This window comes from Sceloporus undulatus, chromosome 3 (assembly GCF_019175285.1).
Source record: "Sceloporus undulatus isolate JIND9_A2432 ecotype Alabama chromosome 3, SceUnd_v1.1, whole genome shotgun sequence".
Lineage (NCBI taxonomy): Eukaryota > Metazoa > Chordata > Lepidosauria > Squamata > Phrynosomatidae > Sceloporus > Sceloporus undulatus.
In genome coordinates, this window is record NC_056524.1 from 69,508,880 (window position 1) to 69,532,763 (window position 23,884).

Here is a 23,884-nt window from a genome sequence, read left to right on the forward strand (position 1 = left end):
CCACCAGTGGAGTGTCGTGGCCACTGGTCTCAGTACCGAGAGCCACTTGTCGGGATGGTCCAACATGGAATCGAACGCTGAGACAATCCAGGCTTGGAAGGGACAGAATCTCAGTCTTGCATATGGTGTCACATAGGTGATCAAGACCATGTGTTCAAGAACTGGGAGGTCTGCGCCCTGATCCTTCTGTGAGTTAGGCAATCCTGGATGGTCCTGGAAAGAACTAGGAACCTGTCTGGGGGAAAGCATGCATGGGATCTTTCGGAATCGAGAATGGCCCAGATGACCTGTTTAGAAGGCATAAGGTAGGCTTTCTCTACATTGACCAGTAGGCCGAGCAAGTCCAACAGAGATAATGCAGTCGATGTTCTCGGCTAACTCCTCTTGGGATGGAGTCACAAACAGCCAGTCGTCTAGTTATGGAAAGACGATAATGCCTCATTGTCAAAGGTAGGCTGATCAAACTATTGGAACTGGTGCAGATAGACAAACTTACCAATATTCTAAGAGGACAAGACTGGGGAAAAGAGGGCAAGATCTGGAAACTATTTTATGACTATATTAATAAACATAAGGTTAAGGATGAAAAAGAAGATATGTAATTTAGCTTTAAGAGGTTAAAGATATGTAAAAATGGTTTAATACCTTGAATTGCTAGTAATATAAAGAGATAACTTATAAAGTTTGTAATAAACTAACAACTAAGTTGAAGAATCCAACTTAACCTGAAATGGAAGGATATTTATGATAAACCATGACTTGATTGGAATTCAGGAAGTTATGTTTCTGTATTTGTTTTTGTAGAGGATTTATCTATGGATAATGATATTCTCTTTGAGAATGTTATTTATCAAGATGTTTCAACTGTTTTCTGGTTTCTTGTATATCCTTTCTGTCTTGTTGTCTGATATGTTTGTGAAATGTTTCTGACTTGGAAGCAAGCATCCTTAAGATCGAAGGTGAAAAACCAATGGTCTCTGTAGCAATGGTAAAATAGAGGAGAGGATTACCATGCAGAAGTGGCGGTAGGTCATGTATAAGTTTAAATGGTGTAATTCCAAGATTGGTCGGAGACCCCCCATTTGTTTTTGGAACCAAGAATTAACAGGAGAAGAAACAATATCAGGCTCGAGTGGGGTCTACGGGTTTAATCGTGTCCTTCTGCAAAGGAGATCGCACTTCGTCAAGTAGGGTTTCTGAAGGGGAGGTGAAAATTACAACTCGAGGGCATAGCCTCTACAAACAACGTTGAGAACCCAAGAGTCGGAGGTTATCATGGCCCAGGTGTTTAGGAAGGGACCCACCCTATCCCTGAAAGCACTCAAGGCAAGGTGTGCAATGTCCCATTCACAGTCTCTTCTTCCCTTGTTGCACATCTTTTTTGCGAAACCCCTGGCAGTATCTCGGCTGGGGAGGTTGGCAACAGCCAGAGGAAGAAGTGAACTGAGAGGGGTATCTTTGACTGCCTTAGTCGGCGGACTGATACTGACGTTGCTGTGGCTGGAACTGGCGGTACTGATATTGGGACAGAGAGTAACTAGAGCACTGGCCTCCATACCATCACCGAGGGGCACCTCTGTATGAAGAAGACGCCATTCTGTTCTTCCTGGTGGCAATCCTCATATTATAACAATAAATCATTTTTTCATCTGTCTCCTTGCTAAATAACCCCGAATTATCAAAGGGCATGTATTCTATTAAGGTGTGGGCCTCAGGCATAAGATCAGAGGAATGGAGCCATGCATGGCGACAGAGAGCGATAGAGCCTGAAAACACTTTTGCAGCATAATCTGGTGAATGTTGGGCAGAATTTATCAGCTATGTGCCCAGGGTATGTGCTTCGGCCTGAAGTGCCATGGCCAGGAGCTTCTTGTTATCAGATAGTTCATTCACGAGGGGACGCAGCCGCTCCCACAAGTACTGTTGATATGAACGCATACATGCCAAGTAGTTCACCACCTTAAAGTCAAGGACAGCGGCTGCATAAAAATTTTGGCCATACCATAAATTTTTTTACCCTCTTTGTCAGTAGGTGTCGAGGAAGTTTTGGGGGTGAAAGTGTGCTGAACACTTTCGACAACAGCTGAGCTAGGCTTAGGGTATTCAAACAACCAAGAAGCCGAAGAAGCTGTTATTCTATGAAGGTTCTCAATCTTCCCTGTAGTAGATGGAATTGTGGCTGGGATGTGCCAAGATCTTTGAGCGATCTTTTCCATGAAGGGCAGGAACACATTTGAAGCTGCTGTGTGGGCATCTTCCCATGGATCCTTTGCTCAATGGGATCCAGGGAGTCCTCATGGTATGGTTAACTTTGATATCGAGAGAGTTAGCCCAACATATCACCTGCTCCACAAAGGACTTAATGTCATCAGTAGACAAGGAGCTTTCACGTATCACCAGGAGTGGATATGGTGAAGCAGCCCTGACTGAGCTTCTGGACGGTTACTACAAATAGGAGGATCTCAGAGATGTATTGGTCAAGGTCTAAGGGAGAGATTTGTCTTTCTGGAGAGACTCCTGTTGAGATGGAACTGGCGGCTATTTATTAGATGTCGTTCGGACTACCATCTTTTGAGATGCAACTGATCCCGAAGGGAGGACTGTTGGAGGTAGTAACCACTGCCTGTGAGTCGAGGCCCGACAAAGCTCGTTGATGTCAATAACAACGTAATAACAACCACTTTCACCATTGTAGACCGTGCTGGCCAATTGGCCGTAATAAAATTATAATTATTATAATTATAGACCAGGTCAGGATACTGATAAAACAAAGATTCATTGTGGAAGTGCTTGTCAGTCTCAAGGCCACTGTTACTGTGCTGTTGATGGCCAGTGTGGGCCACAGAGGTAGCCATCTCTCGGGGCTCTGGGAAAACAGAAGTCCGATCTGAAGATCTTCAGGCCCGAGCCACGGCCACCAAATTCAGGGTAAGGATAGGGGAATCCATATTGCGGATTTCCCCTTCGGACTCCGAGCCCAGATCCACCTGCACAATATGGAGGGATGGAGATTTAGCGAAAGATTGCTCTTTCTATCTGGTACCCACCAGACTGGTACGGTCCGGACTGAGCATGGTACAGGGTTGTGTTGGGTTAAAGCCCAAAGCTGCTGAGGGTGGGTTTTTCTTCTTGTCGGACTTATCAGCTTTGCCCCATTGTTGTGGGGAAGAGAACACCGCTTCTTTGAAGATGAATGGTCCCCCGATTTCTCCTTCCTTGAAGGAAAACTGTTGTCATCACGGTGTTTTAGCATTGACGAGCGCTTAGTTGCAGCATCAAGGTCAGAGCTTTGATCCTGATCAGGCTTAAGAGGTTGTTTGGAGGACCTCTCCTTAGAAGTTTTGACTTTAGCCTTCAGGGAGTGATGCCTTGGTTTTTTAAGAGACAATTGCCCTGGGTTTAGGAGAGATCCTTTGAGGAGGAAGCATCCCCAGACTTGGACAAGTTGGGCCTGCTGGTATAAGGCAGAATTCAGGCGAGTGTTCCGATTCTTATGGGCTTGCTGAATTAGGGACTTGCACAAGGCACAGGAAGACACGTTATGTCCCCCACCAAGGTAAAGAAGATGAGTCGTGGGTGTCTTGTCCCAGGATTTTCCCTCCACATTTAATGCACTGCTTGAAAGAAGCCGAGTGGGACGCTATGTTCAACTCGCCATGAAAACAGCTGAGCAATTTTAAGTCCGGTAAGACAAGTGGTAGGTCGTCAACAAGCCAAGGGTTGATCGATCAGCAAACAATCCCAAATACACAATCTAAGGGAATAGTAAAAAATGGTCCATAAGTCAGGTTTGGAGTGTGTATTAATTGAGATTCCAACAAACAGTTCCTTCTAGCTGCTAGTGCAGCAGATGAAAGGAACTACAGAAGAGCAGAATCGCTAGGGGGTTTATAAGATGGTGGACAAAGCTACCGCCAAAAAGTTACAAACAAAATTTTGCCCAGTGATTCCAGAATTCCAGAACTTTCCAAGCTTTACTGCACAGGTGCAGAATTACCCATTTGGGTGATTAGCAGAGACCATGAAAAACTATATTTACATAGTTATACACAGAGAAAAGTGAACTTACAAAGAACATAGGCTATTACATGAGAATTCATTATACAACATATTTACATACATTAAAATATTATAGGCAACTACATTCTTCATAAATTAAGGGTCAGGAACCACACAGCAGTGGAGAGTTGGATTCAATATAATTCAGGCCTCAGCAGCCATCCTTCCCTCTGCAAATGTTAAAAAATTGTTTCTCATTTGGAATACTACAATATATCACCTACATATTGCTTGCAGTGGTTTCTCTGTATAGTACTTGAACAGTTATAAAAAGCAACTCTTGGTATTAACACTTGAACTAAATATGTACTGACAAAATCCAACCTGCTTAACTGAACATGTGTGCCAAAAATAGATTTAAAAACCAACAATACCTCCCCATCCCTTTTTGATTTGTATTTTTTCCATCTTTTTTTCCTCCTTTTGGGGGTGGACTTTTTTTCCAGTGATATTTCATCTTCAGAAGAACTACAATATCTAACAGCTTTACAGCGAGATGTTCTTAAAGGAGGCTGTAGGTTGATCCCTGCATCAGCAATCCAATCAGAATACTGGCTTGAGGAGTCACTGTTCAAGGAAAATAATCACAAAGCAAGTTAAGAGATCTAACTAATTTATTTGAACTAGTGTTTCAGAGTTTGCCTGATGTTACTTAGAAATGAAATCCTCAAAGCTGAGCTAGGCTACATCATGGATGAAGAGATACTTGTTTGGAATAATTGCTCTGCAATTAATATTTTCTATAGTCACATATGCAGAATTTAAAAGGTTCAAACCATAGTGTGAAACTATCTAGCACTCTGAAAATGATAACCATCTCTTTGGCAGGGCATTTTCTGGAATTCTGTACATACTGAACATGAAGGAAAAAATGATTTTCCTTCTTGTTTCCACCACAGTATCACAGAAACAGCCCAGTATAGAGCTAAGGGGGATATTTCACTACAGCTGTTGTAATTCAATAATTTAATTTTAATTATATATGAGATTTCTTAAGTGTAATTTTAAAACAATTCTGGGAATACTGAAAACCCCTAAAGGGTATCACTTTTGCACGAAGAAAGCTTTAACAGCTTATCTACATTCCTCTTTCAAAAGGTTAAATTTAAATGTACTCTTTCCAAGGTTCAGGGACAAGAAACAAAGTGATTTTTTACCTGGAATTGTTGCTGTTAGTTTTCCTATCACTTTGCCATTCTTCCTCATGGGAAGATGTACCCAACCCATCACTTTCTTCTGCCTCCTAGATTGAAATGGAAAAGTTTCAATCATAAGTGATGTCACTACTTCAAAGATCTTCACACAGATTCTTCATTATTTTATTCCTGCTTGTTACTACTAGACTAAGGCTATCCCAGAAGATTTACACACAATGAAAACAGAAAGTATCACTTATCTAATCCATTCTGCCTGAAAGCCCACCATACTGAACCACATAATAGGACTACTGAAGACATTAATGCTTGCTATAAAACTGAAGATAGGCTGTTAGTTTTCTTCCTTGTAGAACCATTCCAAACTTACAAGCCCTACTTTCCATACACATTTGCAAAGGAATCTGTATAGAAACTCTTGAATCAATTGATAACTCTAACTGTGAACGTGAAGTAACAGAAATATTTACCTGTTCTATAAATCCAAAACAGTCATCCACATCCTCACTAGAAGAATCAGATTGGTCAATTTTATTTCGTGTCTGATAAGCTGCATATTTACGTCTATAAAGTCTCCTCTTGGACTGAATCAATGAATCTTCAGAGTCACTCTGCATTAGAGATATTAAAAAACTACCAAGTGAGGAATGAAAAAAATATTGGAATAAATTCTGTCAGCAAATATACAAGTTTACACATCAACAAATTTTAAACCAAATTTATCAACTATTTAATTGTGGATATCTTTGACTTACTAAGGAAAAGGGTGGCAATTACACCTAATAACTGACAAGGAGATGCAATACTTGTGTTTGCTTGCCAACTACCTCTCCAGATCATAGCACGTGGTCACTGAAGTACTACCTGGAGCTACTCATGGTTTCATGGGAATTACAAAAATTTAGAAACACACACATAAGCATGCCTTATAGACTCTAAACATTTACTCTTGATTGCAGTCTGAAGACATCATTTAAGCATACATAAAGAAACTATCATACACAATGACGAAACTATTTGTAGTTTTCACTCCTGTCCTTCTCACACTCAAAAACATAGTTTTTGTACACAGATTCTTTGAATACTTTGTATTCTCCATTTACAAATAAGAGCTCTTTCCCCCACCAGACAGTACTTCCTACCTTTTCTGAAGATTGCAGTAACTGTCTTTTTTGCTCCACTGTATACAGAGATTTTTCCTCTTCTCCTTTTGCTATTCTATATTCCTCCTGGTTTCTAAAAATATATATTTTGATAACTTTTCAAAAACTGAAAAAATCATAGTCCTGAACAAGAATGCATTTAAAGATTAAACATTTGTCATGAACACATTTAAAAGGGACTAAAATGTGTATACCTCTATATACCACTTGTACCATATGTAAACAGGAAAAGCTTCAAATTATGCCTAATAATTCTTCCGCAGATCCTACCCTTTAGAAACAGTACTTCAGTAACTTTGACAGTCTGCTTGGCTGAGGAGCACAATAAAAATAAAATCCAACTATCAGTCCTAATTAAAACACACACAATGAACCAATGGGTTTTATGTAAGTGTTCTCTTAATAATTCCCATTCATCCAACATATCTGAGTAAACAGATTTAAGTGATGCATAGCTGTGGTGTTCCCTAGTCATGTGTTGGAGCCTGAACCACTGGCTGCCAGTCCCTTGAGAATTTCAGGAATTTGTTTTTTTGTTGTTGTTTTTATATACCGCTACTCCAAAGATCATAGCGGTGAACAGCAAGTAAGCTAATTTGCCCCCAACAGTCTGGGTACTCATTTTAGCGACCTCGGAAGGATGCAAGCCTGAGTCGAGCTTGGGCCCTTTTTGCTGGTCTTGAACTCGCAACCTTGTGATTTTGAGTGAATGGCTGCAGTACAGGCATTTAACCACTGCGCCACCAGGGCTCCAGGAAACAAATACTGATAGTCAATAGACAAAAATATTATTATTATTATTAACCTTTATTTATGAAGCCCTGTAAATTTACACAGCGCTGTACATGCAATCTTTTTAGTTAGACGGTTCCCTGCCCAAATATGGTGCCAGTTCTATATATTATTGGGGGGAAATGGCTGTTTCCCACATCACAGTTTAAGATGCACTGATTTACAGAATGCTAAAGTGTTGTGGCTTAAGCTCAGAGGCCTTCAAAAAAGAATCCATAGTTTGAAAGTAAAAAGTGAAAACTAGACTTCTTTCTGAGTTCAAAATAGAAGCAAATGGCAGCTCGCACAAAAATTGAAAATGTACAGTTATCTGGAAATTTTTTTGGAAAAAGCTATTTCAAAGATGTAAATTATATAAATGAACTCAAGATTGTTAAACAAATATTTTAAATAGAACTAGATTTCACAAGAATAATATTAGCTGAGTAGGCACACACCTGAATATACTGGCTTGTACTTCTGGAACAACTACTCTTCGCCTCCAAGCTTGAAGGTCTCTTTCGGTTGCAATCTGACTCCTTGGAGCATTCTGATGCATTTGACGAACACCTTCAACTTGACCACTACGCCTCAGGCCAATATTAGGAGGGGACTGGATATCTGAACTTGGTCTCCGAAAATCTTTTAAAAAATGGTATTAAATACCAGTGAACAACATTCTGGATGCAAACAGCTTGAACTTCTGTCTTATTCATGTGTCCCCTGCTTTTCAAATGTCCACTCTTTTGACCCTTTTCAATTATAAACAGAACCTATACATTTCACATGTGGTCAATTCTTTCGACATGTCTGCACAACACTTTTCCTCAAACCATGTCCTGCTTTTTGTCTTTACTCAGTGCCATCTTTTTGTTTAGTCTGTGAATTGTATAGAAGTCATTCATGGTGTCATTGTGTGCTTATAATACAGTACAGTATAGTATAATATTCATAATGGCACCTGAGTGTAGCGATAAATCTAAAAGAACTCGTAAGATGCAATTGCATATTTAAACGAACCGTTTCGCATTTCAATGATTTCCAGTTTTTGTCAGTGCTCTTGTCCCTAAGCAGTATTATAACCCCAGTTTTCTGCATGATTCAATGCATGCCATTCTCCAAACTATTCTGTACTCTCTAGATATTCATGGTGAAAAGTCTTTAATAATATGCTGTACTCTCTGTATTTTTCAAAAAAAATGTGTATGTTTTGAAATTGTTTTAATCCTATTTATAGTTTAATCATATTATCTTTTGTTATGTTGTAATGATGTGAACTTTATATTGTATATAACTGTTTTTAAAAGTTGCCATGAGTTCCAGAGCTGGGAAAAAACAAGATATAAATATAAACAATTTCTAAAATATTATATTCAGTGGTATGCATCATGATGTGTTTCATGCTTGTTCTCTAAAACAAAATAAAACTTTTACAATAAACTGACATTAGACGGGAGTTAGCCATGATCAATCAGACAGATCCCTTTGCTAAGATTCACAGCAAAACTATTTTACACATTTGGAGTGGAAATTTGGTGCAACTTCAACAGATAATGATTTATGCATTATGCCATATGTACCTCCTTTTCTGATTACATGAAATACACTAATTAGTTTTCTTTTCCACATATGAGGTGTTTTCTGTGAGACTAAAGGGTATTCTAATTCACTTTAGAACTCTTAGTTGAAAGGTACTAAGAAGTGAGGTAGCTTAGAAGTGACAATAATGAGAAGCCGTCAATATTTTCTTAAATCCATAAAGGCAATACTGACCTCTTCTAGGTGTTTCTTCTCCATTCTGTGGCCCAGGTGGAAAAATCTCTTGGTCTGTGCCATGCCTTTGGTCTTGCTGTTGCTGTAACTGTCTAATCATCCCATCAAGTATGCTGGGTTCTAAACCTTGTTCATCCTGCTCAGCTGTTTGTTGACCTATAACTTGCTCCACAACCTCTCCATCACCTGCAAAATTCAAATGCAAGCATATATTTAGTCATTTCAGATTTAAAGTAAAGTTAGAATTTTCATCATATTCTAAGTTTCCCCAGAACTCGCATGTACATGGTTACTTACAATTTTTATAGTGTGCCCTCCCCTTATGCGGGGATAAGTTCCAGATCCCTCCGCATAAGGGGAAATCAGCATATGCTGAAGCCCCATAGGAAGTAATGGGGCTCGCACCAATGGTGTGCAGTGCCACCGCGGCGCACACGCTCCATTAGTTCTTCCGGGGCACGCGGCAGGCTCCTGTACTCATGACCACCATTGTACTCATGACCATCATAGAAGTTAAGACAACATTTCATCATATAAATGAAAAAAGGAGGCTGCTAGTACCCATGGGCAGGGGATCCAAAGATCCTCATGCACCAAAGCATCCGTTAAAGGGCTCTTTGAGTTCCCAAGTTCAAAGATTCCAAGGTTTGAAGATCAGATATGTAAATAGGTTTTGTGAGGTAACTTTTAAGAAAATATTGTGAATGATACCTAATTCTGAAATTGCCTTTTACTTTTTTAGGGGAAGGAAATGTTTACAAAGGTGACTGCCTTAAAACTTGTAAAAGCCATAATTACCCATTAATGTATAAATAAGGAAAATATTGGGTTCCTTGTTTTAAATCTCAGTCTTGGGAAATCTTGCTATCTTTTCTGAGACAAATAGGTTTTTTTTTTCCAAGCAAGTTAAATAAACTCCCACTTGCACTCAGCATAAGTGAAATATCACTAACCAGCGAAATGCACAGAACAGCACTGGGCCTAAGAGAGCTAGTGCAATACAGTGTTTTAAGGTTTGGCCTAAGTCTTGGGAAATCCAGATTCTAGTCCCCAGAGCTATGAAACTGGTGCACTTGGCATTTAGTGTTAAGATCCATTTTTGCCTGTGGAGAAGAAGCTATTCAGACACATGTAATGCCTTCCTGCTATCCAGATTTCATCATCTGAAGGAGGAAAAAAACCCTTCTCAATAACATGGATTCCTAGAGTTCTTCTAACCAATAGAGGAGAGAGCATAATTGTCACTTGCTATTTGATGTTCTTTTGTTGCCAGTTTTATTGAATCATTTCCTATATTGCTATGTATTTTATATGTATTATCCTACTAGAGAGGCCCCTTCCCCACCACCACTCCCTTTGTGTCGTGTCTTTTTAGATTGTAAGCCTGAGGGCAGGGAACCATCCAATTAAAAAGACTGTATGTACAGCGCTGTGTAAATTTACAGCGCTTTATAAATAAAGGTTAAGAAGAAGAAGAAGAAGAAGAAGAAGAAGAAGAAGAAGAAGTGGAGAAAGGGGGAATATTGGTAAACTTTATCAGGAGAAAGAAGGTCTACCCAATATGAGGCTGGGTTTGGATATCAATTTTTCTATAGACAACAATGGATTTTCACAGTTAGTACTAACACACTATTCTGTCTGTGGTGAGGGAGTCAACCAGGTTTATAATTTGCCCAGGAAAAAACAATCCATCTCTGGAACAAGCCACTTTAACAACAACAGAGCAGGCAGAATGAGCTATAATCCTGACAGGTTTCAACAATCCTAGGTCTTCACATGCCAAAAAAAGTACAGGCCTACACCCACTGGGCAGGAGTTGAAGAAGAAACATTTCACCCCAAAGATAAACTCTGTCTTTAAAACAACCACAGCTTTAAAATCATGGCATACATTCAGATTATCTTTTGTATTATATCATGTTTGATTATGTTAAAGTTAGACTTAAGAACTAGAGGGTGAAAACTGCCATTCATACTTGTTGCTACATATCCGAGCTGTGGAATCAGATGCTCGTCTGCACAATTCTCTCTTCCTGGTACCAACCGCTGATATTTTGTTGGGTGAGGGTTTCCATCCACATCTACCAAGAATGGTGGGGGCATGAGGTGAGGAGCCTGTTGAGTCTGCTCATCTAGGACATAATTGTTAGAATCTCGAATCAGTGGTCGATAGTCAGTGTGGAAGAACATCTGATCAGGGATCTAGAAAGAAATGAAGCTTACATATAATCATATTTGAAGCAAAAATACATTAGAAATTATAGAACACTAAATGCAGTTTTGTAAGAATAAAGAAGAAAGGTAGGCCCCACAATGCTGACTAAAAGCTTGAATTCCCTTTGAGAATTGTCCAATGTGTGTTGTCCACAAGTCTACCTGAGAAACAAAGGGTCATTCTATGTCTTATTCTGATTCATAAAAAATAGTTCATTCAAGAATATTTTCCCAATTACTGCTTTCTTGCATCTGTGATATGAAGTCACAGGATACTGTAATTTGACACAGCAATCTCCTCTCAAACAAGATGCACAAGAAAATAAGAGTACTTGAACTTCTCTACTGTCCAAAAAACAGGATTATGTCTAAACTATGTGTGAAACTTGAAAGCTTACATTATACACATGAACCAAAGGACAGGTTAAATACATTAATATTAGTAATCTTACTAGAAATGCTGACTGCAAAAAAGGTATTGTTAAATGGAAAGAATACCTTTTCATAAGGTTTGTTACAACCAAAGCCAAATATCAAGAGGTGACCATGAGAATCTGTACAAGCAAAGTGTTGTCCATCTGATGAAAACTTGCAGTCAAAGACAGCACCATGTCCTTGTCCTTCAATCTGAAGCAAAATGAAAGAACTTTAAAATACCCTTTCAAATTTAAAAGAAGTTACCGGAACAAAGCAAGCCTCTCTGCAGAGTCAGACCTTCAATACAAGTGGCTCTGAATTGCAATTGTTCTTCTAGACAAGGGTAGGCAAAATGCAGGTTCCCCAGGGCCATTTTTTGTGACCATCAGACATTAGAAAACTTTTTTGTTATTTATTTTTCATTTCCCCCCAATAAACATAAATAAATAAATAGCTTCAAAATGCTCTCTAGGACCCTTCTGGGCCATTTTAGGACCAGGAAAGGCCTTAAAAATAACAGAAGGAAACGGAGTAAAACTGGAAAAAAAAGCTTCCCACAGCCTCTACAGGGTGTTGGGGGGTGGAATCAGGTTCTTTTGCACTGGAGAGAGTGGGGAGAATGAAGCACCCCAATGTCTCTAATGGGGCTAACACTGCCCCCTGGAAACCCACAATAGTCCACCACTGTTCTAGGGTTTCAGACCAGAGGCTTTCCTAGTCCTACCTGGGAAATGTCAGGAATTGTACATGAAACTTTTTTGCATGTGAAAGATATGTTTTTCGATTCAGCAACAGCCTTACTGCAACTGACAGATTTTCTAATACTCCAACAATGAATGATCATTGACTAATTGATAACCTCCACTTAATTTTCAAAAGGCTTCTGTGAGTAATTAATCCTGAGCTTTGGAGTTTCTTCTCCCAGCAATTTACTGAGTGGAGATGTAAAGGTACACATAGAAATGAAATTGGCCACATCAATTCTTAGATTCTGTCATTAGTCACCACTGTTCTAACCCTGACCACCAACTGCATTAGGCCCCTGACAATAGTTTCCCATAGGAACACATCCCTTAAAAAAAAGAAAATTGAGCATTTGTGACTCAGTAATTGTACCTTTTTTCTTAACAGTAAAATTTTATTCCAGTCCAAAACATTCCAATCCACTATATGAAAATCTTTATTCTATAACTAGGTATAAGCGTAGAATATTATAAGGAAATCAGTTAGTCACAAGGCTCAGTGATAACACAGTGACATTCAATAGTCTTTTAATATCAAATACAGCGCGCCCGCATTATACGCAGGCGCATCAAAAGGCTTCTGTGAGTAATTAATCCTGAGCTGGCAGCTGCGCGGGAGGGAGGCGTGTGCCTGAAGAAAACAATGACGTGCGTTCCCGTGGCATGCGCCCTCTGCGCCACCACCTCGCTGCCACGGGCACGAGCCCCATTCATTTGAATGGGGCTTGAGCATCTGCATTTTTCCCTTCCATGGGGGGGGGGGGGGCAGAAGAGATCCCCCATGTAATGGAAGGGAAGACTGTATTAAATGGGTTATATGTATATAAGCTCTTATATGTTTACAATTGGTCAAAACAGTTGAAAGAAAAGAAAAAAGGGAACATAAACTGCTCGAAGAGAATGTTTTAAGATCAGTACTTACCATATTAAAATAATGTTTCATTTGAATGCCTTTTGTTAGATCCCATATAAAGATATTGCCATCATGGCCAGCAGATAACATAATCCTAGGATCAAACGGGTGGGGCTCTAAAACAAATACTTCATCAGCGTGTCCCTTTTTGAAAAGGAGAAAATAAATGAAACAAGTCTTCAAAGCACTGGAACTAAATTCAAAGTTTAGTAACTGTGATGATAGAACAAAGGGTTGTAACACTGAATAATGTCATAAAAACAACTGACCACATTCCACTCCCAGTTATAATTGGATTGTTTGATAAGCCATATTGAAAAATGTATACTAAAAAACTGAACCAAAATCCCTGGGTTGACTTATACGGTAATACTGCTTGAAAAAATGGCAGCAGCGACTTCCCCTCTTTGGGATTTCTCTGCTGCAGCAGGAAAAGCAAAGGGAGTACAAAAAGAAGTGTCAACCCCCTCCCTCCCAATCTCTCCCTGCTATGACAGAGAAATCCTGCAGGAGTGACTACCCCTACTTTCTTGCCAGGAAAATCAATAATCTGATTTCCTTGCTGAAAGAGAGGCCCCATACAGACTGCCAAAATAAAGCTGCTTCGGGTCACTTTGGAGGTATGCTGCTTAAATGACACACACATCTTAAGAGGCCAGAACCTGCGCCAAAGCTGCACTCCAGTCCTTAGGACTGGATCATGGCTTTGCCGCAGCTTCCCGAGTTTTACGACGTATGCATCATTTAAACAGCATACCTCCAAAGTGACCCGAAGCAGCTTTATTTTGGCCTGTCTGTATGGGGCCAGTTTGGACAGGAGGGTTGGTGCTTCTTTTGCAAGCAGCTCTACCTGGATGGCCTGTTTACTGGGTTGCTTTTCCATGGTCCAATCATTTCACACACACACACACACACACACACACAGAGCAGCAGCAGCAGTAGGGACAATCACTCTGGATAATTTTCCAGGGAACCCCAGAGCATTCACCCCACATCATGCCAGCAAGGAGTGTCAAGAGAATGGATTGTGGAAAAAATAACACAGCACACTCTCCTGACATGAAGTTGTTTGTGCTGGGAGGAGTTTGCTGTTGTTTGTTGATGACTGGATCCCTTGACCTTCACCCCTAAAATCGTCCCAGACTGGCCCACAGGGAAGGCCAAGGAGGAGACTGTGGAAAAGCAATACTCTTCCTGACTTGAGCAGGTAATATTCCCGTTTAGGCAAGATAAATAGAGATATAGTGGCTGGAAGGCTTTGGATATTCATGCAGGAAGCAGGTTATATGGACCCATTTACGTCTGGCTTCATGCCAAGGTTTGATATCAAAATCACTATACATTGTTATTCATCACTTTGTGTAGTGGTGTCCCCCACTCTTCACCTCATAGTGAGATCACTCCCTTAGCTGCATCTTTTGCAAGTACTGGCGGTTGAAAAACTCATGAGGCTTGGGTGCTGGATGTTATTTCTGTAGTTTGGAGCAGCACCATTTTGAGACAGAGTGATTGACTGGAGTAAGGAGTCAGAACACATGGCAGAGAAAGAAGTGGCGGCAAAAGGGGGCTTTCAGATTTGGGACCCTGCTTAAACTATGCGAGCTTTACCAGGACTTGGCTGGTAGACTGGAGCTGTGCTGAGGCTCCTGCTTTCTTTTGTTGGACGGGCCAAGAGAAGAGGTAGTAGAAGAAACAATGTTGGGGGAGGACGAAGACTTAAAGCTTTGTGGGGAAGACACATTTCTGGAGAAGAAAGGGAGGGGAATATCTGGGGTCAATTCTTGTAAAGAGTCCTTCACCTCCGAATGGCTCCTGTGGTTAAAATTTCTCCCTTTTCCTATCCACACCAGTCTCCAGTCCAGAGCGTGTAGCCTCTGTAAACCCCCTACATACACACAGTGTCCCCCTCTACTCCGATGAAGGATTGAGAGCCTTTCGTCATTGGGAGAAGCTTCTCTTTTTGCACCTGGTCACATTGGGATCAGCAATGGAGCAGCTGGCTGAGAAGCAATTGAAGGGCCACTTGCCTATGCTGGCCTTTACCGCAAGACTGGCATGGATGAAAGGTTTCTCAATTATTGCTCAGTGGCTAATTCCAGAGTGACTGGGTGATAAAGGGAGCAGTGACCGACACTGGTTGTTTGGAATATGCAGCAGAACAGTAGGCGCAATATCAAAAAATACCTGGGGGAGGGGGGATGCTAGGGTTGTCAGCCAAGAGGAAAGGGGGGGGTAGCAAAAAACATTTAGGAACCACTGATCTAGATAATGTATTTTGCAAATTTCAAGCTCTGAATTAATCTATCAAAAGTAAATGAACAGAAGTAAGATGTAGCTGTACACTGGAATAAGGAACTGTTACTTCTAAGGTTAAGAGAATCAGTTCTTGTCAGAGAAAAAGATACAGGCATCCCACTGTATCCATGGATTCTTTAACCATGGATTCAACTATCAATGGCTTGAATATATATATACACACTCTCTCTCTCTCTCTCTCTCTCTCTCTCCAAAAAGCAAACCTTGATTTTACCATTTCATATAAGAAACATGGATACCAACTGTGTTTTATGTGTGCATCCTTGGGTCTTATATTGGGAGACAGCATATAAATTAAATTATAAAGAAATAAATATTTTGAGCCATCCAAGCATAGTACCAGTGTACTGATCTGGACTACCGTATAAACATTTGATACAGCCCAATGAATCTGAAAGAAAAAAATAAATTATTATCTAGATGGGAGGTTTCCATAGAACAACCTTATCTAAGCTTGATGGAAGAAAAACCATTGAAGGGCACTAAAAAGAACACTGTTAACTCATCTCTGATTGAATGAGATCAGCAGGTACTCTAGGAAACCAGACAGATCAAACAATAGTGTGTACCTTAGTGAACTGGAATCACATCCAGTCATCTCAATGGTCAATAGCACCAAGGAGTACAAGAGAACTGATGGCAACGCTTGGGGGCTAATCAATACTATGTCAATCCTGTGACAACCAAAAGAAGTTAATCTTTCAAACTGAGCCCAATGAAGCCATTATTTAAGCTCCCCTGAATATATCAGACCACTGTATTTACTACGTTTGACAGAATGCAGTAACAGAAAATGTTTTCACCCTGTAATAACTGTTATGTTGTTGTTGTGTGCCTTCAAGTTGCTTCCAACTTATGGCAGTCCTAAGGTGAACTTATTGTTTTGTGGTTTTTGGCAAGATTTGCTCACAAGAGTTTTGCCGTTGCCTTTTCCTGAGGCTGAGAGAATGTGATTTGTCCAAGGTGAGTTTCATAGCTGAACTGGCAATTGAATCCTAGTCTCCACAATCATAGTCCAACACTCAGACTACTACACCGTGCTGGTTCTCATAATACTATGCTAGAAATGCAATAGAACGTTGGCTTGGGGTGTAGTTTTCTCAACAGCTGCCAGTTTTGAGATGTATGGATTCTGCATTTAGTAAGGAGATGTGTGATGCTGATGTTCTACAAATATGGTGCAAATTGATATTCCTATGAATGAAATGCGGTATAAGTATGATGTTGCTTATAACTTTGGAAAACGTTAAGCAGCCTTTGCCTAACACCATGTACAGTCAGTCCTTGGTATCCATGGGCCTGCCACCCGCAGATTCAAGCATCTGTGGTCACCAAGCCCGTGTTGTCCCTAATGATGACACAATGCATGCGGGTGCACCGCCATTAGGGACAGGTCACACCACCATTAAGTTCTGTTGTCTCCAATGGCGGTGTGGCTGCGTGCATGCGCCGCCATTAGGGACATTGTGGGCTTGAGCATTTGCAGATTTTGGAATCTGTGGGGGGGAGGGTGGTCCGATACAGATTCCCCCATGAATACCGAGGCCCAATCGTAATGTCTAAAATACAGAAGATGCCTATAATATGTAATATATCTCTTATGACGGATAAACCTACACTGGCAATGGCTTTAAATAAAAATGCACCTAGTCCACAAGTAATGTCTATGTGGTCCTTCTAAAGAAAATATAACTGAAGTTTCATTAAAAAAACAACATAGAAGATATAAGGGCATGTGTTTATTCTAGTGCTCAAGAGGTATTTAAGGGGATTGTTAATGTTAATCTGCCTATTTTGATAATACTGTTTCTCATAAGTTGGAAGCCCAGGTGAGCAAAAGATGAACTACAGGAAACTCCAGATAAATACAGGTTAGCCGGTAATGGCAAATAACCTTAATAAGAGACTGGAGTGGAGAAATCACATGTGCTTCAAGCTGACCTCAAAAATCTGATCAGATGAATACCAGGCACTTCCCCAGACTGCAAAAACTGTGACATCAAGTTGCAAGTGATAGTCTATCCTCTGTTTCAGCCATGGTGAATGCATGGCACGCGTACCAAAGGTGACACTCAAATTCCCCTCTGTGGGCACGCGAGGCTGCTGGTGAAAGGAGGGAGAGAGGGAGGGCAAGGAGGCAGGAGAAAGAGGAGGAGAATGAAGTGGAGCAGTGGTCCCATGGCACCAGCCGCCTGCCCGCCAGTGGGAGACGAGAGAGAGGGAGGAAGAGGAGGCAGGAGAGGACACGCAGCGGCCCCATGTCTCCAGCGACTGCCCACAGCCAGCGAGAGAAAGGAGAGGGGCAGAGGAAGAGTCAGGAGGAAGAGGAGGAGGAAGTGGTGGTGGTGGCACAGCATTTTATCAGAAGGGGTTTGCTATTGCTAGCCTGAGGCTAAGAGATTGTGCCTTGTATGTGTGTGTGTGGGCCTCAAGTCGTTCCTGGCATTTCTAAGGTGAAAGGATCATGGGATTTTTTTGGCAAGTTTCGTCGGAGGGGCGTTTGCTATTGCTAGCCTGAGGCTGTGAGAGTGTGGCTCGGGTGTGTGTGTGTGTGTGTGTGTGTGTGTGTGATGTCTTCAAGTCGTTCCTGACAACCCTAAGATGAAACTATCATTGACTTTTCTAATAATAATAATAATAATAATAATAATAATTTACATTTCCCACCTCTCCCTACAGATCGAGGCAGGACTACAGCAAAAATAAAATTATAATAGAACAATAAAAATTTATATCAACCCCTAATCCCTCCCACCTTTAAAACGATAAAATACACAGGCCTAGTATTTCCAAGCTAGGAATTGCACTTATTTATTGACACAGGTTATTATAGGAATTATTTCTGGGACAGTTTGAAATAAATACAGTGGTACCCCGGGTTACGAATTTAATTCGTTCCGCGGCGCCGTTCGTAACCCGAAAGATTTCGCAACCCGAAAAAGCCATAGCCGCTAGCGCTGAAAGTCGCGATTTCGTGTGAAAAAGCGCCGAAAAGCACCAAAAAATTTTTCGTAAGCCGAAAAAAAAAACGTAACCCGGAACAGTTTTTTCCTATCTAATTTTTTCGTATCCCGGAAATTTCGTAACGCGGTCATTTTGTATCCCGGGGTACCACTGTATAAAAATGTTGGTAATACCATCATTTTAAACATCCTAATTTGGTGGTGATGAGACGGATCTCTTCCGGCAGGTCATTCCACAATTTTGGAGTGACCGAAGAACAAGTCTTCTGGAAAGTTATCACTAATCTAGTTTTCTGTGACTGCAATAAATTCTTCCCAGAGGATCTGAGAGTGTGGGGCAGATTATGGAGGGACAGGCATTCCTGCAAGTAATTTGGACCCAAGCCACGTAGGGCTTTAAACTACTTGGCAAGTTTTGTTGGGGGGGGGGGTCTATTGCTAGCCTGAGGCTGAGAGAGTGTGCCTTGGGTTTTCCTCTCAGAAGTCCCATGCCAAGAAGTCCGCCCCCCCCCCCCCCCCGGGGACTGGGTGACAACCAGTGCAGTAACGGCACTAAGTTTGGGCAGCAGTTTCTAAAAGGTTTGCCATCACTGATCACCATTCTGGCTAGTAGGCAACCAACTAATTCTAAATATTCATTTTTATTCCACCCTTAAAATTGTCAAACAGTATAGTCTAGATTCCCTATAACCCTATTTACAGTTTCTGTAACCTTTCTCCAGAAAATACAAATTTATTTTCAAATCTACCAAGAATGAATAAAATTGGCTTTATTTCCTCATATTTAAACAGATGTTACTAACACTGAGTTAAAGCTTAGGTCAGGGTTAGTCAAAGAGGTGGTCCATAGACTAGTGCCACTCTGCAAGCCGTTGGTTGCCCTTCTGTGGCAAGCTTCCAAGAACATATCAGGTGTGAACAAAATGAACCAATGGCATAAATACAGTAACAGTCCCTAGTACATGGGGGCAGAATGCCAGTCTCTCACGTTAGTTTGAGAAGTACTGTCTCAGCCAATGTTGCAGCGTTATATATTATCACTAAGATTTTGTTTTTAAAAAAAAGTATTTTAAATTAATACACGAGAAATGTTTTAATCCATTATAGGAAATTACCTTTAAAATAAAATTAAAATAAAATAAAATTTTTATTTATATGCCGCCCTTCCTTCGATCAGGGCGGCTCACAACAGGTTAAAATACAATCAACAGTGCACATTAAAACAAACCAACAGTAAAAAGCCCCATAGCCCAACCTCTTGGCCACGAAAGAGGAGGGAGGCCCACAGGATATTTATTCGGGGAATGCCTGTTGGAATAGGAAGGTTTTAAGGTCCTTCCTAAATTGGGCCAGGGTAGTAGACGAGCGGAGCTCTATGGGCAGCGCATTCCAAAGGGCTGGGGCAGCTGTGGAAAACGTCCTCCGGGAAGTGGAGACTAACCTAGCCCCAGGCACCTTCAGTAGCTGCTGCCCAGATGTTCTGAGGGTGCGAGGCGGAATGTACGGGGAGAGGCGGTCCTTTAGGTATCCTGGGCCCAAGCCATTTAGGGCTTTATAGGTAATTACCAACACCTTATATTGAGCTCGGAAGCGAATGGGCAGCCAATGGAGATCTTTTAAAACCGGTGTTATATGGCTGGTCCTGGGAGCACCAGTGACCAGCCTGGCTGCCATGTTCTGCACCATTTGCAGCTTCCGAGTTTGGTATAAGGGTTGCCCCATGTAGAGTACATTGCAGAAATCCAATCTCGAAGTTACCAGAGCATGTACAACAGTTTCTAGGTCCCTCTGGGCCAGGTATGGGCGCAGCTGGCGAATCAGCCAAAGCTGATAACAGGTGCTCTTGACCGTCGCATTCACCTGAGCAGTCAGATGAAGCGACGAGTCAAGAAGCACCCCCAGACTGCGCACGGAGTCCTTCACAGGGAGCGTGACCCCGTTCAGGACAGGTGGAACCACCGCCATTCCTGGACCAGGAGAACCTATCACTAGTACCTCCGTTTTCTCTGGATTCAATTTGAGCCCATTACTGACTCTAGACAGGCCACGAGAGGAGAGACGCCATCCCCAGTCACTGCATCAGTCGGAGACATAGAGAAAATGATTTGGGTGTCATCAGCGTACTGATAACCCCGCGCCCCATGTCTCCGGATGATCTCTCCCAGCGGTTTCATGTAAATGTTAAATAGCATGGGAGACAGAATGGCTCCTTGAGGGACCCCGGTTTTAAGGGCCCGCTCGTCGGAGCACACGTCTCCCAGCTGCACCATCTGGGACCTCCCGGAGAGGTAGGACCGGAACCACTGGAGCGCAGTGCCCCTGATTCCCACCTCTGCCAGGCGTCCCAGAAGGATACCATGGTCTATGGTATCGAAAGCCGCTGAGATGTCCAAGAGCACCAACAGGGACACGCTTCCCCTGTCAATGCTCAGACGGAGATCATCGACCAAGGCGACCATGGCCGTCTCAACCCCGTAACCCGCCCGGAAGCCAGTTTGAAATGGGTCCAGATAATCCGTTTCATCCAAGACCGCCTGAAGCTGGATCGCAACCGCCCTCTCGACCACCTTTCCCAGAAATGGTAGCAGCGAAACAGGCCGATAATTATTGTGAACCAGGGGGTCGAGGGAGGGCTTTTTTAGGATCGGTTTTACTATGGCCAATTTAAGATCCGATGGAAATAGCCCATCCCTGAAAGATGTATTAATTATCCGGCGTAACAAAGTTGTTACTGCCGGTCCCCCCTGGGCCGCTAACCACGAGGGACAGGGATCAAGAGAGCAGGTTGTTTTCCGAACACTTCCAAGGATCTTGTCCACATCCTCGGTACTCACCAACTCAAACTGATCCAGTTTAACATAGTCCACGGAGGCTCTGGACACTTCTACCCTAGGATCTGCTATAATGTCAGCGTTCAGACCTTCGCTTATACGAGAGGTTTTATCCGCAAAAAAGTCGTTAAACAGGTCACAGCAGGCCTTAGAAGGTTCAAGGATCTGGTTCAGGGCGGGAGGAAGCTGAGTTAGCTCCCTGACCACCCTGAACAACTCTGCTGGACGCGACTCAGCGGACGCAATACGGGCACCATAGAACGAATTCTTTGTTGCGCATATTGCCTCTCCGTAGTCCTCTAACAGTTGGTCTAGGAGAGCCTTGTCGTCTAAGCAAAGGTGTTTCCGCCAACGGTACTCTAGCCGTCGCAGAACCTGCTTCCTCGCCCGGAGATCTTCCGTATACCAGGGCTTACGTTTGGAAGCGGGCCTGAGAGGGCGCTTGGGAGCGATCCTGTGTATAGCCCTAGAAAGACCGGTATTCCAAATACCGGTGAGGGCATCAACAGAGTCGCCGTTATTTCCAACCGCGAGCCCCTCTAAGGCTTCTTGGAACCTCTCAGGTTCCATCAGCCTTCGAGGGTGGACCATCCTAACAGGTCCACCACCCCCGGGGGGGATCTGGGTAGAAGCCTTGATTTTCACCTCTACCAGGAAATGATCCTTCCATGACAGGGGGGAAACATTAGCTATTTCCACCCACGGATTTTCCGCCTCCGAACAGAAGACCAAATCGAGAGTATTACCCGCACAATGCGTAGGACCCTGTATCAGCTGGGACAGGCCCATGGCCGCCATGGTATCCATGAATTCCCAAGCCGCACCGGATGGAACATGACTGGCCGTGAGGGAGATGTTGAAGTCACCCAGGACAAGAAGCCTGGGCGTCTCCAACATCAGCTCAGCGACCAGCTGTGTCAGCTCGTTAAGGGAGTCCGCTAATGCACGGGGTGGCCGATACACTAACAGAATCCCTAGACTGTCCCTAGCCTTTAGGGTCAGGTAAATACACTCGATATAGGAGGTCTGTCGGATGTGGTTCCTGGAGAGGGACACGGTGTTCCTATGTACCAAGGCCACCCCCCCCCGCCCACCTAACCTGCGCTGGTCCTTCACCGAGTACCCAGCAGGCAGGGCCTGAGCCCACACGGCGTCCCCTTCAGGCCCCAGCCAGGTCTCGGTAATGCAAGCCAGGTCACACTTAGAGTCCTCCAGCAGATCCTGGAGGATGTGGGTCTTGTTGTTAAGTGACCTGGCATTGCACAGGAGCAGTGACAGGGTTTGTGGCGCGGTTGGAGTGACATTCATTTATTGACATTCAGACATGTATATTCCTAACATTTTACCCAACTTTGTCTTAAAGTGGTTTCTTTACTCTCATCCAGTCTTATTAAAATATGGCACAATTTTTTTTTACATTCTTGAGGGGGTTTTCCCCAAACAGGTACAGAGGTTTTCCCTCCATCTCCACTTACATTACATTCCCCGCTTCCCATTTTTAATATTAAGTATTCCAACTGAAAGTCTAAAAGATTCTTAGCCTTTTCAAAAATATTAAATAAAACTTCCTGAAGGAAACAGTTGAGAAAATGAAGCAACCATACATACCATGAGATCATGAAGCAGCTGCCCTGTATGAGAATTCCAGACTTTGAGCAGATGATTATTCACAGCAGTCACCACCAATTTATCATTTTGACTCCAAGCTATCATAGTAACTTTGGGCTTCATAAATCTGTCTTCTTCTGAGCATATATCACTACTGAAAATAAATTGAAGCATTTTAATACTTTAGAACTTTATTTAAAAATATATTAAGTCTAACAGGAATTAAGGACTTAAATAATCCATTTGACAAATAAAAAATTAATCCTACAATTATAGGTATAGATACCTAACAAACTATCACAAATTTATATTTAAAGAAAAGACCGTCAAAGTAAGAACATCAGACTATACTGAGAACCTCTTCTTTTAAAAAAGTAAAAAATCCTAGAAACAGCTAACATTGTGACCATTTTGAAGTGAAAACAAGTTTAATATTTGCACACAACTAGGCACAAGCTCAACAAAGAGGTGTTGCACTTGTTCAGAGTATTCAGAAAGTTTGTTCATATTAAAATGGCAGTGTAAATTGCATAATCACTTACTGACACACACAAACAAGACACAAATAACATACACTGAACATACCCAGGTAATTTGTCAGCCATGTCTAACAATATGCTCTTCCATTCAGCTTGCTGGAATCGCCAGATTCGGGCTGTTCCATCCCTGCTACCACTTATGAACCTTGATGTAAGGTTAAAAGATACTATGTAGCATACAAAAAGTAACTGTGGTAATTCATGTTATAAATGACTGGTTATCATTTAGAAAAAAGTACAGTGGTGCCTCGGGTTACGAAATTAATTCGTTCCGTGGCACCGTTCGTAACCCGAAAAGCCTTCGTAAGCCGAATTGCCATAGGCGCTAATGGGGAAAAGCCGCGATTCCGTGCGAAAAAGCCGAAAAAAGCACCAAAAGTTTTTTCGTAACCCGAAAAAACATTCGTAACCCGAAACAATA

At 42.0% G+C, this 23,884-nt stretch overlaps 1 protein-coding gene across 6 annotated transcripts in view; it reads right to left on the reverse strand.

Moving 5' to 3' along the window:
* Positions 1-23,884, reverse strand: part of BRWD1 (bromodomain and WD repeat domain containing 1) — a 93,477-nt gene that overhangs the window by 30,636 nt on the left and 38,957 nt on the right. For 3 of the 6 annotated variants that reach the window (XM_042456425.1, XM_042456427.1, XM_042456424.1), the window contains exons 1-11: positions 23,510-23,604; positions 22,925-23,078; positions 13,216-13,350; positions 11,632-11,760; positions 10,896-11,121; positions 8,921-9,106; positions 7,606-7,789; positions 6,356-6,449; positions 5,684-5,824; positions 5,217-5,302; positions 4,434-4,626 (exon numbers count right to left, since the gene is read on the reverse strand). In XM_042456425.1, coding sequence (XP_042312359.1) covers positions 4,434-4,626; positions 5,217-5,302; positions 5,684-5,824; positions 6,356-6,449; positions 7,606-7,789; positions 8,921-9,106; positions 10,896-11,121; positions 11,632-11,760; positions 13,216-13,350; positions 22,925-23,078; positions 23,510-23,529 — 1,548 coding nt within the window. In that variant the 5' untranslated portion in view covers positions 23,530-23,604. Of the gene's footprint in view, positions 1-4,433; positions 4,627-5,216; positions 5,303-5,683; positions 5,825-6,355; positions 6,450-7,605; positions 7,790-8,920; positions 9,107-10,895; positions 11,122-11,631; positions 11,761-13,215; positions 13,351-22,924; positions 23,079-23,509; positions 23,605-23,884 lie in introns of those variants that run through there. The other 3 variants (XM_042456428.1, XM_042456429.1, XM_042456426.1) reach the window with 2 other exon arrangements.